The sequence below is a fragment of the Lipotes vexillifer genome, unplaced genomic scaffold (assembly GCF_000442215.2).
Source record: "Lipotes vexillifer unplaced genomic scaffold, Lipotes_vexillifer_v1.1 scaffold278, whole genome shotgun sequence".
Classification (NCBI taxonomy): Eukaryota; Metazoa; Chordata; class Mammalia; order Artiodactyla; family Lipotidae; genus Lipotes; species Lipotes vexillifer.
The window spans coordinates 4092353-4111013 of NW_006769677.1; the positions used below are offsets into that span (position 1 = coordinate 4092353).

Consider the following 18661-nt stretch of genomic DNA (forward strand, 5'->3'; position numbering starts at 1 on the left):
AACCCCAAAAACAAAATTATTTGTTTCGTTTGTCTAATTAGATGAAACAAGCCTACATTTTAATTACTTTGCTTTTTGTTTATAGGTTCAGGGGCAAGTTCATCCTACTCTTGAGTCTAGTGATGATGCTCTTCAGTATGTTGAAGAATTAATTTTGCAGTTATTAAATATGCTATGCCAAGCTCAGCCCCGAAGTGCTTCAGATGTAGAGGTATGATAAATTTTGCCTTGTGTCTAATATGTGTGTTTATTGTAATGTCAGTGAAGGGGGCAAGAGTTTGCTTTTCAGTTCCACAAAGTATATATATGGTATTTTAAAATAATGACTGGATTTATTTTAACTTTGTATTGAGTGTATGATAGCTTGTATATGTTTTTGCTGTCAGACTATTCCATTATTTGCTTTTAATCTAAAATGAACTTTTATTGGCCTGTAAACACTGCTTCTTGATGCTAGAATGACAAATATACCTTTAAGAGTGGAATTTGTCAAGTGTTTTTATTTGTTTGTTTTTTAAAGCCAGCTATCATTTCAAAAACATTTCAATTAATCCTTTAATCTTCAGTTGCTAGGTGTATTTTAGGTAGAAGTGAACCACTTTCCACCAACTGGAAGGGAGGGAAACATCTAAAAATCTAGGAAGGAAGTTCTGTAATCTCCTACAAAGATGACATGGCTCCTGTCTTTTTAGGGCTTATAGATTAGTGGAGATACAGGTAGGTATATGGGCGATAACATAATGTGATGTACTATGAGAAAAGGGTATGTGGGAAACGAAAAAAATGGGTAAACTAATAACACAGGCTTTGGGGCTTAAGGTTAGCTTCTCAGAAGAAGGGCCATCTAAATGGAGTTCTTGAGGAGTCAAGATTGAGAGGAGAAGAAAGGAGGCTTGAGTACCAACTATAGAAAACAGGAGATAGAGCTGGAAATACAAAAGGAGTTTTCTGGCAATGATGAAGGATCATTTGACTTTAAAGACCTTGAATGTATAGTATACAAATCTTTGCATTTCTGTGGCATTTCTTTTGCAGTACTCGTTTGGGCACAAAAAAGATGGTTGTGTTGAATGGCATTTCACCATGGATATATAATGGCAGAACAGTAGGGCAAGAGAATTGTGGAAATTGGTAGCAGCAGTGCTTTACAGCCCTTTTCAGGACACAGCACACTAGAATGTAATCATGATTTTGCAGTACACAGTGACTGGGGAGGAGGTGTATCTCTGTCTACCCCAGGCCCTGCTCTGTTCCCCTGAGGGATGAGGGATTGATATATAGTTATATTCAGTAGGAAGCTCAGCTGAAGAGAGCATCAGAGAATCAAATTGGATAAGGAAAGAAGTGAAATTTAAAAACAGCTGATATTTGAGTGCTTGCTATAGTATCATACACTGGTTTAAGCACTTCTATGTTTATGTTTCATTTAAAGTTTTTAATAACCCCATGAAGATATTGCTGTCTTTTCCTTTAATAAGATATAAGATCCAGAATATAAGGTCTTGTTCACTACCAAATCCCCAGCACCTAGAATATTGTCTGGCACTGAGAAGGCGCTCAGAAAGTATATGTTGAATGAATTAATGTGGAAACTGAAGCACAGAGAGGTTAAATAAGTTGCCCATGGTTACAGCTAGTAAGTAGTGAAGCCAAGACTCTAACCCAGAAAGCCTAAGCTTTCTGGGCATAAATTCTACTTAACTATTCTGCCAGGTAGGAGAGGGGAAGGTAGATTGGCAAAACATGGAGGGAACAGTATTGGATTTCCCAATAAGATCAGAGAGCTGATAACACTAGAATACCTGAGTGATAGAAATAGAAGAATAGATTGAGATCAGAGACAGAGTTGTTAGAATTTAGGATTCCTAAAGTAACATAGTTACAAAAGCAGGATGTGGCCATGTGGTGGTAGCTGGACTAGACATGAAGGTCCCTATAATGAAGTGTTCAAGGAGTTAAGAGGTCAAAGTTATTTTATGTGTCCTTAATTTAAACAATAAAGTCACACAGGATGATGGCAGGACTTTACATGAGAGTGGAAGAGTGATATTCCAGAATCAGCTTGGGGAGTGGAAAAGATGCTAAATCCACCTTCATGTGGGTTTTGGGACAAGGGCATTTCCTGCTCTAGAAGTCTTTAGGGGAGATCCAGATTTCAACTGAGGCAAAGAAATATTAAGCAACACTAAGTTACAGAGGTTGTGGATGTAGAAAAGATTGTGTACTGTGGAATAGTAATTCACTTTGATTTTTAAAGTAATTCAAAGTAGGTTTATACATTTTTATCCCATTTTCCATTGAATTATAAGTAAAATACCTTTTATTCATAATTTCCTTTAGGCACTTATTAACATTGGGCTTTCAGAGTAGATCTTGAATAGAAATGGTTGCCTGACTCTCCTTGTTAACAACTCCGTTTGATCTTTTGGACCCTGATAAGGTTCTCCCACAGTGTTCGTAAAATGTAGCATCCAATCCTATACCTAGTGTATTAGAATGGGGTTACAGATCGCATTATCATTCTGATGTTGGTATATTCCAGATATTTGCTAGTTTGAAAACACAAACTCAAATTCCAAATAATGTTGTACTATACCTATGTTTATCTAATTTTCTCCTTTTCATTAATATAAAAACTAACAATTTTCCAGTATTGAAGGAGATCTCCATGAATTCTCAAAAATTACTAATGAGTCTCTCAATCTTCCACTTGCACAGATTTAATCATTATGTAGGTACTCACGATTCTAGATAATAAGGGATATTTCATGGCTTTTTAATACTCAGAAAACTTCTGAGATATTGAAGATATTTACCCTCTGCCCTGTTGTGTTATTTTTAAGCAAGTAACTTGGACATTTAAAACAGACGTAGCCATGGGATATTCCAGTGAGCTGATGTTGTGGTTGGGAATGGACTTTTTGAAAGAGAATATATGACAGTAATAGAAGTAGCAATCAGTTGTGTAATAGGCTTTGTAATTTCAAAGTACTGTTATAGACATTTCTATGCCCTTCCAACAACCCTGTGGAGTAGTTATCATTCTCCTTGTTTTATATATTAGACAGTTAACCCGCAGAATGGTAGAACGGATTTTTTAAAAAGATGGAAATCTAGTTCTTTTCCAATCAATAGTCAAATACCCTTCTTTGTGTACCATTCCTGGAAGGGTATTTATTTAAGAATATAGAGATTGGAGATATTTAGATGAATATAATAGTGTGTTTAGATTCTTTTATCAGGAAATAATTTTCTTTAATTTCTTTAATGCATTTATGGAGCTTTCTTTTAAAATAATAAGGGCCATGACTTTAGCAAGCCCTTCAAATAAATTTTGAGGTAAGGGATAATTCAGGAAAAAAATTAATTTGAAGGCCATATAAAAAATGTGCTTTAAGAAATAGAGCAGTCTGATTTAGTGGAATATGTGAGTTTTATTTCTGAAGAATACATTTTGATTAAAGTATAAGCATAATTCAAAGTAGGGTGGCAATTCTTCCTTAATATTTGGCCCCTAGGGGATTTGTTTCAGTGAAAAACTAAAAGTGATTTTTAGTTGCCCTATAGTTTTAGGAAAATAGATACTTCAGAAGTGCTTGAAAACTAATGGGTTACATACATATCTATAATCTTGCTTATGCTAATTTAAAAGTTTTGATAAATTGTGCTACAGATTATCACAGACTATGAACTATCGTAGTTCAAATGAATGGGATTTTGTTCTGTTGATGTAGCTAATTTCACTAATCCATGGCACCAATATTTGAGTATCCACTATTTGTCAGGCAGTGTTCCAGATGAATAAGGTAGTATATATAAACTCCCTGGGAATGCAGAGAAGGGGTATATATTATTTGGTCCTGTCTTTTTTAAATTATGTTTTAAAAGATAGTGTATAAAAATTCCTCCAATCTGGTTTGCTCTCCCTCTCCTCATTTTGTATATTTAGTCATTTTAAAAGTAGAAGTAAAACCAGTAGTATTTTTTCTGATATATCCCTGATAAAGTATATATTTATTTATTTAAAAATTTTTATTTTATTGAAGTATAATTGAGTTACAATATTGTGTTAATTTCTGCTTTACAGCAGTGATTCAATCATACTTATATTGTTTTTCATATTGTTTTCCATTATGGTTTATTATGGGATATTGAATATAATAGTTCCCTGTGCTATACAGTAGAACCTTGTTGTTTATCCATAAGTATATTCTTTTTTTTTTAATTAATTAATTTATTTATTTTTGGCCGTGTTGGGTCTTCAGTGCTGCTTGTGGGCTTTCTCTAGTTGTGGCAAGTGGGGGCTACTCTTTGTTGCGGTGTGTGGGCTTGTCATTGCGGTGGCTTCCCTTGTTGCAGAGCACGGGCTCTATGCGTGCGGGCTCAGTTTTGGCACTTGGGCTCAGTAGTTGTGGCTCGTGGGCTTTAGAGCACAGACTCAGTAGTTGTGGCACACGGGCTTAGTTGCTCTGTGGCATGTGGGATCTTCCCAGGGCTTCCCAGGCCAGGGCTCAAACCCATGTCCCCTGCACTGGCAGGCAGATTCCTCCTAATCACTGTGCCTCCAGGGAAGTCCCCCGTAAGTATATTCTTTTAAATTTCTTAAGTCTTGTTCTTTCATAATTGTACTTGTTCTTTATTTCTCTCTGGTTGACTAGACTGATTTCCATTTGTAATATCTTTTTTTCCTTTCTCGCCTGTGTGTCCTGTATTTAACCAACTTTAATTTCTTAGGACACTGATAGATTTTTCCTCTCATTTAACTCAGGCTTTCTTTTCCCTTATAGGTTATTGCCTAATACTGAGTATAGTTCCCTGTGCTATACAGTAGATTCTTGTTGGTTATCTATTTTTTTTAACATCTTTATTAGAGTATAATTGCTTTACAATGGTGTGTTAGTTTCTGCTTTATAGCAAAGTGAATCAGCTATATGTATACATATATCCCCATATCTCTTCCCTCTTGCATCTTGGTTATCTGTTTTATACACAGTAGTTTGTATGTTTATCCTGGCCTATTAATTTATCCCCACTCCCACCCCCTTTCCCCTTTGGTAACCATAAGTTTGTTTTCTGTGTCTGTAAGTCTCTTTCTGTTTTGGAAATAAGTTCATTTATGTCTTTTTTTCTTTCTTTTAGATCCCACATATAAGCGATATCATATAATTGTAATTGTCTTTCTCACTTAGTAGGATAATCTCTAGGTCCATCCATGTTGCTGCAAATGGAATAATTTCATTCTTTTTATGACTGAGTAATATTCCATTGTATATATATATACCACATCTTCTTTATCCATTCATTTGTTGATGGACAATTAGGTTGATTCCATGTCTTGGCTCTTGTAAATAGTGCTGCAGTGAACATTGGGGTGCATGTATCTTTTTGAATTAAGGTTTTCTCTGGATATATGCCCAGGAGAGAGATTGCAGGATTATATGGTAGCTCTATTTTTAGTTTTTTGAGGAACTTCCATACTGTTCTCCATAGTGGCTGCACCAGTTTACATTCCCACCAACAGTGTAGGAGGGTTCCTTTTTTCCATACCTTCTTCAGCATTTATTATTTGTAGACTTTTTGATGATGGCCATTCTAACCGGTGTGAGGTGGTACCTCGTTGTAGTTTTGATTTGCATTTCTCTAATAATTAGCGATGTTGAGTGTCTTTTCATGTGCCTTTTGCCCATCTGTATGTCTTCTTTGGAATAATGTCTATTTAGGTCTTCTGCCCGTTTTTTGATTGGGTTGTTTGTTTTTTTGATATTGAGCTGTATGAGCTGTTTGTATATTTTGTAAATTAATCCCTTGTGAGTCTCATCATTTGCAAATGTTTTCTCTCCCATTCTGTATGTTGTCTTTTCATTTTGTTTATGGTTTCCTTTGCTGTACAAAAGCTTTTTAAGTTTTATTAGGTCCCATTTGTTTATTTTTGTTTTTATTTCCATTACTCTAGGAGGGGGGTCCAAAGAGATATTGCTGCGATTTATGTCAGAGAGTGTCTTGTCTATGTTTTCCTCTAGGAGTTTTATAGTATCCGGTCTTAAATTTAGGTCTTTAATCCATTTTGAGTTTATTTTTGTGTATGGTATTAGAAAACGTTCTAGTTTTATTCTTTTACATGTAGCTGTCCAGTTTTCCCAGCACCACTTATTGAAGAGACTGTTGTTTCTCCGTTGTATATTTCTGCCTCCTTTGTCATAGATTAATTGACTATAGGTAAGTGGGCTTATTTCTGAGCTGTCTTGTTCCATTGATCTATATTTCTGTTTTTGTGCGTGTACCATACTGTTGGGATGACTGTAGCTTTGTAGTATAGTCTGAAGTCAGGGAGCCTGATTCCTCCAGATTTGTTTTTCTTAAGATTGCTTTGGCTATTCAGGGTCTTTTGTGTTTCCATACAAATTTTAAAAAAATCTTGTTATAGTGCTTTGAAAAATGCCATTGGTAATTTGATAGGGATTGCATTGAGTCCTGTAGATTGCCTTGGGTAGTATGGTCATTTTGACAACATTGATTCATCCAGTCCAAGAACACAGTATATCTTTCCATCTGTTTGTGTCTTCTTTGATTTCTTTCATCAGTGTCTTATAATTTTTGAAGTACAGGTCTTTTGCCTCTTTAGGTAGGTTTATTCCTAGGTATTTTATTCTTTTTGATGTGATGGTAAATGGAATTGTTTCCTTAATTTCTCTTTCTGATCTTTCATTGTTAGTGTATAGAAGTGCAACAGATTTCTGCATGTTAATTTTGCATCCTGCAACTTTCCTGAATTCATTGGTGAGCTCTAGTTGTTTTCTATTAGTGTCTTTAGGATTTTCTATGTAGAGCGTGATGTCATCTGCAAACAGTGACAGTTTTAGTTCTTTTATTCCAATTTGGATACCTTTTATTTTTCTTTCCTTTTATCTTAGACTTTTTTCCCCGTGAGCTGAATCCTTAAATTTTAAAAGTTTGCTTTTCCTTTCCCATTCATTTTTTCTTTAACTTTCTTTCCTTTCCTTCACATCCTAAAGAATCTTTATAATTTCTAATAAGTTTGCCATTCACATTTTGATTTCCCAAGTGATTTCACAATATTTTCTACCTTTCTAGACAGAAAAATAAAATTCTTCTACACATTCTAAGCCTTTATTACTATTAATAGCATTTCAAAAGTACCTCCAGGTCTGAGTATTTACACTGAAGTGCATGTGTAGGAATTTTTATAGATCCTAGAATGTTTCTATTGGAATTGATCATCAAGATTATCTATTTAGACACCTTTATTATGTAAAGGAAAAGACAAGGTTCTGCTAATAAGAGACAGAGCTGAGTTGCAAACCTAGCTCTCTGTTATTTTTCCCAAAGCCACTAAATATCAATCAAGGTGGAATTTCTCAATTTAAAACAAAACTATTAATCTTGAAAGTGGCATGTTGAAAGTATCTTGAAAGAGTAAGACTTTATTTAATTCATGAATCTTTCATTGATCATTTCTCCTTGGGCTTCTTTACCTTAAATTATATAAGATAATCGTAAAAATAAATTTTATTTTGCTCTAAACTTGTAATTAAATTTGCCACTACAAGATACAAAGTATTTCTTTCAGTCTGGTCTTTCCACATTCAAGGCATCTTTTTTGACCCTATTAGTCTTTCCCATGACCTTTGGTATTACCTCATAAATATACAGTCCAGTAATACACTAATAAGTAAGTTTAAAATGTTTTCTTCATCATTATTATTTTCCCTTTCTTGCCTTCTCTTTCAGCATTCCTGACTTTCCTTCCCCTTCTTTCTCAAAACAATAGATAAACTCGGAGTTAGGTTGATAAAATTGAGATGGGCAAGGATTGCTGTTCTGTTTTCTTTCTCTTCTACCTCAACCCCTGCCTACAGTTTGCCTTGTAATTCTACTGATGATTTTTCTTCAAAGATGTATGTTAAATGTATTTAGAATTATTAGATTGAGTTCAGCTTCTGTTCTATTCTGCTGCTTTCTATCACCACTATACAGCAGTGCTTTTTAGATTCTAGGTCATCACCCCTTATGCCCAACTAACATTTTTATAAATGAATAGGAAAAATCAGTACATTGCCTATAGTAAAAGAAGGTTTTGTTTTATGAAACTTTGTTCCAGTGTACTATGTATGTGATGTATAAGGATGTAATGTAAAATGTATTAAGAACTTACTATTTCTTACTATGCATTGAGGTCCCCCCCCCACCAAAAAAATGTCAGCCAGCCATAGGGCTGTACTATTATAAGGTCTGTAATCATGGTTATACCTATTTATTCAGTTAACCATGGGTTAAACCCATCAGTATGAAATTTTTAATTGGGAATCATGGTAAAGTTAGTCCTAAATCTCTTGTCATTTTTGGATTATCAAGTCTATAGTATTGACTTGGAAAAAAGGAAAAGAATTCTTATTTTGGACCTTCTTTTCCACCCTTTTCCTCCTTCCTTTATTAGTCCTTTTTCACCTGCCGAACTCCCCCAGTATTTTGGACCTTTGTATTGCCTTTATTATATGAGGGTATAGAATCCTAGCAAATAGCTTTCCAACTAGACATTTGAAAATGTCTGTAAACTCCATTTTTAACTACAATAATTTCTGTCATTACATTTAAAATGATCACTTCTTTTTTTTTTTTTGCGGTACGCGGGCCTTTCACTGCTGTAGCCTCTCCCATTGCGGAGCACAGGCTTCGGACGCGCAGGCCCAGCGGCCATGGCCCACGGGCCCAGCCACTCCGCGGCATGTGGGATCCTCCTGGACCGGGGCACGAACCCGTGTCCCCTGCATCGGCAGACAGACTCCCAACCACTGCGCCACCAGGGAAGCCCTAAAATGATCACTTCTTATATTTAGAAGCTGACTTATCCTTGAACACAGATGAAGAGAAAATTTCTTAAATTTGAATGGGTTAAACTATTTTCAGTTTATAAATTTGTTATTAACATGTCCTGGAATCAATGTTTCCTTTCCCTCCACAGAATATCACATAGCAATCTCTTTTTCATTTTCCATCTTAATAGCAATTGACAAAACTTTTAATTTACACTTACCATCAGGAGTGATGTTAAACAGTTTTTATATATTACTAAATATGGAGCAATTTAAAATACATGTTAAAATTGTATAATAGCGACCTCTACTGGTTTTAATTATGGTATCCTGAAAGTGGATTTTAAAAACTTCAGAGCATGAAAGTACCTTTTGTTTGAAGTGAATTATATTAGTTTATTAAAGACGGGAAATTCAGCTTTTACATTAACATGAGTTCTTTCACTTTCAATGGAAATTCTAACCGGATAACTGCTGGATTAAAATGAAATATCTTGATAAAAATTAATAACCTTTGAAAGATTCAAACTCTAATGATAAGCTACAGTGTATTAAAGTTGCTGTTACTAATGTAAACCCTTGATTTCCATGATTTATAAATAGTTTTGAAGTCAAGTACCTTTGCATGATGGATAAAGGAAAAAATTCTTAGAAGTTTCAAGTAGAAAATGCTATTTTAGTTTGTAATTGGTGTTGAAATAAAGGACAAATGAGAACTGGATTTAGATATATTCTTTTTGAGCTTAGGTCTTGTTCCTTGAAATTTTATATAAGTAATGTTTTAAATAGCGTCTGCTCATTCTTGTCATTAGCTTTACCACAGTGAAGTTGAAATTCAGAATGTGATTTTTCCCCTAGTTAATAGAAGGAACATTTAGTCTCTTAATTGTGTAATTAAGAAACTAGTACATTGGCAGTTATAGTTTTCTCTTAGCTTAGGTATGTTTGTAGTATAAATTATACTACATGTGAAAGCCTGCTTTTGGTATTCTTTGATTTTAAAAGTAAATTGTAAGTGAAGAGCACTATTTAATATATTTGTTGCTTAGTTGTTGTTTTCCTATTTTCTAAGGAACGTGTTCAAAAAAGTTTCCCTCATCCAATTGATAAGTGGGCAATAGCTGATGCCCAGTCGGCTATTGAAAAGAGGAAGCGAAGAAACCCTTTATCTCTCCCAGTAGAAAAAATTCATCCTTTGTTAAAGGTAAAGCTGAAATACTGCCTTCTTGCCTTTTAAAAGCAAAATAAAACCCATGATTTTCAAACACAAAGAGTATGTTTTATGGATAATAGAGTCAACTGAAGAGTGACGTTCTCTCGTTTTAATTTTTCCAGGAAATTATGTCATGGGGAGGGATGATATAATAGGAGACTATAAGTTGGGCAACATGACGTAAAGTAATTTCATACCAACAGTAATAATCAAGCAAATTGAAAGCACTAAGGAAAGTTATAATTGTGGATTTTGTTCATCTCAGATGTTAATAGAACCTCAAAGAGAACTTGTAAAACTCCTTTTTTTGTTGGCTAGACCTAAGTGTCCCTATAAATCCTTCACATAGTTAGATGTGTAGGGACCTCTGTGAGACTTCCATAGGGCTATGTGTAATCGCTGAACAAAAATTCCATAAAGATCACCTATACTATTTAGTCCTATTTGTCATTTATATTAGTCAGTCAGTCAGTTGAGTCTCTGTTGACTCAACACCAGAGTCTGTTGACTCAACAACAGTTGAGTCCCTCCAGAACTAACAGAAAAAATAACTGCTGGGAACTCTAATAATGTGATTTCTTTTTTATTCAATACAATGAACAAACTATTGATTAACTCACATCAAAAATATAGGTATAATAACAATTAAAACCTTAATAATACTTCTCTGATATCAATAATTTTATGTGTACTATAATACAAGTAAAATGCTGATGCTTGCATACATTATCTGTAGGTTTTATTATTGAACAGAGTTAATTATTATCATCCCCACTTTGTAGATGAGATAACTGAGGCAGAAAGTGATTAAGCAACTTTTAGTTCACAGGACTCTAAGTGAATAGCATTAGGAAATCCACGTCTGTTTGATCTTGTACAAGATTTAAGGCTGAACACTTGGGTGATTAAGACTATCAAAAGGTTACCTTTTGTCCTTTGTTGTTTGAATAGAAATACCTACCTATATCTTACTAACTGGTCTGAGGAAGTAAGTTCAAGTTATAGAAAATTACTAAGCTGTTAGTCATTGCACTTCTTTATAATTCTCTTTTCATGATTTTTATAGCCATACTTTGAATTATATTCTAAGAGAATTAACAAATTGAGGTATGTGCATGCTGTATTAATGATTCTAAATGTTGCATTTTAGGGTCTAATTGTGGGTATCATTTCAATTTATTAATATATCCATATCACTATAAACAGTTAATAGTTTTTACATATTCTTAAAGGTAAATGCAACCTGTTCCCAACTTATAAGTAAACTTTTTTTTTTTTTAAGTATAGTTGATCTACAATGTTATATTAGTTTTAGGTGAACAACATAGTGATTCAATATTTTTATAGATTATACTCCATTTAAAGTTGTTATAAAATATATAAGTAAACTTATTATTTTGAAGTTTTTTTTCTTAATTGGATTGTTTAGAAAATAGAATTTATTTTCCTATAGGAATTGGTCAGCCCCACAAAAGCCCATACTCTCTTTGAAGTCTAATAATAGGACTATTTAATGTGCCCTTAATAACCACTGTTGTTCAGCAAGACATAGCATGAATTTTTTTCCACAGAAACAGCCCAGATACCAGGAATGAATGTACCACTAGGGTTTTTAGGAAGCCCAGGTTCCTTTGGAAAGAAAGATAGAGGTATAAGGATGGTAGATATTCCCAGATACCAATAATATATTAACTCTTGTTCTGCATAAAGGAAAAAACCCGCATTTGTCATTGTTAATTCCAGGTATTCTGAATTAGGTAACAATGAGCATTTTCCCCCTCCCCCAAACTTGGACTCTCCTTCCTAGTTTAGGGATTATCTATTTACTTATCTGTACTTCTTAAGTAATTTACATGATCATAGGTAATTTTGCCTTACCTTTTCTTAGTTTACATTTTCCAATAGCAATATGTATATTATTCATAGATGAACTACCTAAAATTAAATGCTCTTTATAATCACACGCCTCAGTAAAAGTTAAGCTAAACTGTATACACTTTAAAAAAATCAGTGTGTCAAAATTTATAGTAAATAATTTTAAACATGCTTTTCTTTTAATTTTTCAGGAGGTCCTAGGTTATAAAATTGACCACCAGGTTTCTGTTTACATAGTAGCAGTATTAGAATACATTTCTGCAGACATTTTAAAGCTGGTGGGGAATTATGTGCGAAATATACGGCATTATGAAATTACAAAACAAGATATTAAAGTGGCAATGTGTGCTGATAAGGTAGGATACTGATCTATATGTTTTGCTCTTAAATTTTTATTCATGACTTACCGGGTGCTAACATACTCCTCAGACAGAATAAAATTGTATATTGTTTGTTAGGGCATACTTTTTTAGTAATCTAATGGCAAGAACTCCAGATATCACTTTATGTAAATAAAGTATTATATATTATAGTATTTAAACGTGTTTAAGTATGTCATGTAGCTTTTCTTTTATGTGTTGCTGCATGTAGGGTTAATAACAGTAATAATCTCTTCTTAGTGAATTTCTTAAATTTTTATTTGGATTGGAAGACTTAGAAGATTATGGATTTACTTGAAAAGAATATTCAAAAATGTAAAAATACTGGGTTGGCCAAAAGGTTCATTCGTAAGATGGCTCTAGTAGTGCTTAGTTGTCTTTAACTTCATTCGAAACAGTTTTGTTAGATTGTATTGTGACAGCTGTCATTTCAGTGTGCATTTTAAAAAAGCTTATCAAAATTGGTGAATTTTTGTGTAGCCATTTTAATATTGAAGATGTAAGAAAAAAAGCAACATTTTCAGCTTATTATGCTGTATTATTTCAAGAAAGGTAAAAATGCAACTGAAACACAAAAAAAGGTTTGTGCAGTGTATGGAGAAGGTTCTGTAACTGATTGAACATGTCAAAAGTGGTTTGGGATATTTCGAGCTAGAGACGTCTCTCTGGATGATGCTCCGCGGTCAGGTGGACCACTTGAAGTTGATAGCGATCATATGGAGACATTAAATGAGAACAGTCAACGTTATACCACGTGGGAGATAGCGAACATACTCGATATCCAAATCAAGCATTGAAAATCATTTGTACCAGCTTGGTTATGTTAATTGCTTTGACGTTTGGGTTCCACGTAAGTTAAGTGAAAAAAATCCTTCTTGACCATATTTCCGCCTGCAATTCTCTGCTGAAACGTAATTAAAACATTCCATTTTTAAAACAAACTGTGACGGGCGATGAAAAGTGGATACTATACAACAGTGTGGAACAGAAGAGATTGTGGGGCAAGTGAAATGAACCACCACCGGCCACACCAAAGGCCGGTCTTCATCCAAAGAAGGTGATGTTGTGTATATGGTGGGATTGGAAGGGAGTCCTCTATTATGAGCTCTTCCGGAATACCAAACGATTAATTCCAATAAGTACTGCTCCCAACTAGACCAACTGAAAGCCGCGCTCGACGAAAAGTGTCCAGAGTTAGTCAACAGAAAATGCATAATCTTCCATCAGAATACTGCAAGACCGCATGTTTCTTTGATGACCAGGCAAAAAGTGTTACAGCTTGTTCCCAGCTTGGCTGGGAAGTTCTGATTTATCTGCCGTATTCACCAGACATTGCACCTTCGGATTTCCATTTATTTCAGTCTTTACAAAATTCTCTTAATGGAAAAAATTTCAATTCCCTGGATGACTGTAAAAGGCACCTGGAACAGTTCTCTGCTCAGAAAGCTAAAAAGTTTTGGGAAGGTGGAATTATGAAGTTGCCTGAAAAATGGCAGAAGGTAGTGGAACAAAATGGGTGAATACGTTGTTCAATAAATTTCTTGGTGAAAATGTATCTTTTATTTTTACTTAAAAACGAAGGAACTTTTTGGCCAACCCAATACTAAACTCTTGAGAGTTTAATTTCATTGCCTAACTTTCTTTAGATACTACTTGTATAGTTTTACTATGATTAAGAGCAAACATTTATTGAAAGTTAAGCATATATGCGACTTATCTCATTTGGTCCTTATGATATCCCTCTAAGGTAGATGCTCTTATCTACATTTTATAAAAGGGAAACTGAAGTTCAGAGATAAAGAAATTGGTCTAGAATTTTCTGAGAAGTTTCAAAGTCTAGACGTGAACTTCAGATCTGAGTCTAAGTCATTGCACTGTACTGCCTCAGTAATTTTATTTTATAAAAATGAGGTTTCAGAAAAGAAAATATTTTCTGATGAAGCGTCTCACTCCCTTTTTTCCAACTATTATTGATTCGGAATATTCTTTCTGATTGCTGAATCCACTTAAATATATTTTAGTATATTTCTTTCAGAATGTGAAAATCACCTCATCTGAAGGATTTCAAATGTTTTTATTTCTTAATGAATGAGTATTTGATTTTAAAATAGTTATTTTTCAATGAATATAAAATATTTGATACTTTTAAGTGAACTGATAAAATATTTCTGAGTATGTAGTACATGCTCACACAGAGAAGAGATGCAAGAGAAATATAGAACGAGACTGTAGATTTGATGAAAGGGTACTTATATTTGTGAAACAAGCAGAAAGTAATACAAGATAAAATATTTTACTGTGATACAGGGATAATGATGTCGAAGTTCACAGGAGGGAAAAGATAAGGTTTAGCAAGAGTAGTAATAGTAGACTTCTTGGGAAAAAACAGGACTTATTTTGTTCAGTCACCAGCAAACATAGGAATTATTCAAATATGAATTATGTGAGGCACTGGAATGAAGTGGTGATGTCAAGGTTATGAAACAGAGGAAAGAAACTAAGAGAGAAATCCAAGACAAGGTTTGGAAACAAATTAGAAGTAATGCACGGTTAACAAGAGAGACAGACAGACAGATACTTGTATTGACAGAGAACTTGGAAGAGGCAGTTTGTGATACCTGTTGTAGAATTTTTGTCTTAGAGAAGCTGTGGAGGGGGAAATGACATTATATCCGAGAAGAGGTAATTGTGTGTCTGCTTATTATCATTTAAGAACTGTATTCGAATAATAGCTTAGGGTGCTTCACTTCAAGTTGAACTACAGATTCATATTTTATTATACTTTTTTCTGTCTCTGACTGTAGGTATTGATGGATATGTTTCATCAAGATGTAGAAGATATAAATATATTATCTTTAACTGATGAAGAGCCTTCCACCTCAGGAGAGCAAACTTATTATGATTTGGTAAAAGCATTTATGGCAGAAATTCGACAATACATAAGGGAACTTAATTTAATTATAAAAGTTTTTAGAGAGCCCTTTGTCTCCAATTCAAAATTGTTTTCAGCTAATGTAAGTATCATTGAATAAATGTATATCATTGCATGTGTTGTTAATTTTACATGACCACTCAAATCTGAATTTGTATAGTTCATGATTGCTAATTGGTCCATTTTTTTAAAGTAGTGGGATTTAATTCATCATGACTGTGATCAAAAATAAAGTTGCTACAACAGTTTTGATAAATTAAACATCAGAAATTAAAAGACAAAATCTAAACTAGACTGTGTAAGTACAAATGAATTCACAGACTCTTCCATGCACTCCAAAGAATAAAACCTCTTGTTTAGGTGGAAGATTTCTATGTTTAATTTGACTCATTTGCATCATTGAACCAACACTTCATCAGGGCTGCCTATATTTTTGATGTCATACTTGTCTTGACTGAATAAAAAACTGTTCTTCTGTCAAGTTTAGTCCAGTCAAGACAGAAATGTAAACTTTAAATTAAATTGCAATACAGTGTGGTAATTACCATAAACAGAAGTATGACAACAGTATTTTGGGGAGCACAAAGGAAGGTGCCAATAACTGAAAATTAGAGAAGGGACTGCTGATCTTACAGTAGTAATTAGACCAACCTGATTGGGTCCTGGAGAAATGCTAAATGGGAACAGTTGAGATTGTCTAAGGGAGTTGCATTCTAGTAATTTCTAGAAATGTAGCTACATAGTCACAGGTGACTGATGGAGAAGTGGTGCTCGCAACAGAGGCTGAGACTGGTATTCACTCACTGTTATGGCAATGAGCAGACATTAAAAAATAAAGGAGTAGATTTTGAGTTGCACAAATCTGTAAATATAGTAAAAAAACATTGAATTGTTCACTTCAGGATGAATTGCATGGTATGTAAATTATATTTTAATAAAGTTGTTTAAAAACAAAGTGGTAAAGAATAGGCAAAGATTTCTTAGGACACAAAAATCAAGAACCATAAAATTAAAAATTAATGAATTAGACTTCATTAAAATGAAAAAAACTTTTGCTCTTTGAAAAGCATTGTCAGAAAAATAAAAATGTAAGCCACAGATTGTAGGAACCTATTTGAATTACATATATCTAACAAAGGGTTTGTATTCAGAATATATAAAGAACTTTTGCAGTTCTCAATAATAAGAAAAACAGCCTGATAGTTTAGGTGGGCAAAAAATTTGAACACTTTATAAAAGAAGGTATGCCAATGACCAAAAAGCACATCAAAAGATGCTCAACATTAATAGTCATAAGGAAAATGCAAATTAATACCATAATGAGACACTACTACACATTCATTAGAAAAGCTAAAATTAAAAAGACTGACAATACTGAATGTTGAAAAGAATGTGGAGCAACTGCTTTTGGGAATGTAAAATTCCCACATTGCTTGTGAGAATGTAATCTGGTATAAATATTTAGGAAAAGAATTTGGTAATTTCGTATAATATTAACCATAAGCTAGACATACAACCTAGCAATTCCACTACAAAATCACAGTTGGGTAAAACATCCATTCAAAGTTCAAAATGGACCAGTGGATTTTAATGTACAAAATTTATATAGTTTCAGATTCTACGTTGCAACTAACCTATAAGAAGCTACCATTTATTGACTTGTATCATATCATAAAAAGATATTCACTCCATATATATGAAATTTCCAGAACAGGCAAATCCATAGAGATAGAAAGTAGATTAGTAGTTGCCAGAGACTGGGGATGGGTGTGTCGGGGAAGAATGGAGAGGGCTACTACTGGATATAGCCTTTCTTTTGGAGGTGATGAAGATGTTCTAGAATTTGATGGTAGTGACGATTGAACAGGCTGTGAATATGTGAAAGTACACTTTAAAAGGGTGGATTTTATGGTACGTGACATATCTCAGTGAAGAAACTATGGAGAAAAAGAAAAGGGTATCCTTAGTTATTTGAATAGACTCCTCCCTTTTCCAACTACATGTCTTTGTAAAGCTAGATTTTCTTCATATGCTTTAACCAAAGAAACGTATCACAACAGATTGAATGCAGAAATATACATGAAAAGCCAGCTATCTTCTGTTAAACTAGGTGTTAGAGATTTGCAAAAATGTAAAACAGTGCCATTCTCCTCACTAAGATTTTGTTGTTCTAGAAAAATATAGTTACTTTTCATAAAAGAACTCTTTATTGTTATTTTTAAATGAATTAAATGTTTTATAATTTTCTTGGTTTTAATTTCTAATATAGTAAATGTTGATAGTAAATAATTTCTAATATAGTAAGCAAAAGCCCTTTGGAGTTTTCAATAATTTTTAAGAGTGTGAAGGAGTCCTGAGAACAAAAAGTTTGAGAACCAGTGACCTAGAGAAATGTGTTTTGCAAACTATACTTCATTGCCAAAGGAATTGTCTTTTACTTATATTTGTAAGTTGTTAAAATTTCTCACTGTATCTGCCATGTTAAATTTCATGATTATAAAATGACTTATTGGCTCAAAATTTGTTTTATTATACCACCTAACTGAATTAATGTGTTTTTCATCCCAACAGGATATAGAAAATATATTTAGTCGTATAGTGGATATACATGAACTCAGTGTAAAGTTACTGGGCCATATAGAAGATACTGTAGAAATGACAGATGAAGGCAGTCCCCATCCATTAGTAGGAAGTTGCTTTGAAGACTTAGCAGAGGTAAGTAATTATACACCAAAAAAGTCTGCATCTAGAAGGCCCGACATTTGAATTAAAATTGGAATCTGAATTCTTGTTTCCAGCTAACATATACATTAACTGCTGACCACTCAACTATATTGCCTCTTCCTCAAAGGGTCATTGTCAACATTTGTTTCCATTATCTCACGAAACTTAGAAAAAGTAGTTTCTCATCATTATAAAAAACAGATCCCACAGCTGACACTTAATTGGCTATCTTATCAATGAAGAGGCCACAGAACTTGGACCTGAGGTCAAACTACTTGTGTTCCAGTCTAAAATCTGCTACTTAGTAGTTGTATGTGTCCGTGGGCAATTTACTTCACATCTCTAAACCTATCTATATTTGTAAAAGAAAGATAATAATAGGACTCAGGATTTTTTGAAAGTTAAATAAAATAACTTTCCTGAAATATTTAGCTAACCAGCTTCATACAGCTACTTAATATATGGTAACTGTGCATAATTATTTAGAATAGGAGGGATGAAGTGAATAGGGAAATTAAGTCCAGGACCTAGATGATTCAGATATCATAGGGGTAGAAAAATGGTAACCTTCTCCTTGATATGTCAAGTGCTAAAATACTGAGTTAGCCCTTATAAGTTAGCATTGATAGTCATTCTGAAATTTCTAGCTCTTTGTTCTCATTCCAAAATCAACTATATCTTTTTTTTTTTTTTTTTTTTTTTTTTT

The 18661-nt window shown here is 33.6% G+C and overlaps 1 protein-coding gene across 1 annotated transcript in view; it reads left to right on the forward strand.

Moving 5' to 3' along the window:
• The window catches only part of SOS1 (SOS Ras/Rac guanine nucleotide exchange factor 1), a 151307-nt gene that overhangs the window by 69436 nt on the left and 63210 nt on the right, over window positions 1–18661 (forward strand). Inside the window, exons 2-6 of the mRNA XM_007445767.1 lie at window positions 86–211; window positions 9904–10035; window positions 12111–12275; window positions 15104–15313; window positions 17803–17946. Coding sequence (XP_007445829.1) covers window positions 86–211; window positions 9904–10035; window positions 12111–12275; window positions 15104–15313; window positions 17803–17946 — 777 coding nt within the window. The remainder of the gene's footprint in view (window positions 1–85; window positions 212–9903; window positions 10036–12110; window positions 12276–15103; window positions 15314–17802; window positions 17947–18661) is intronic.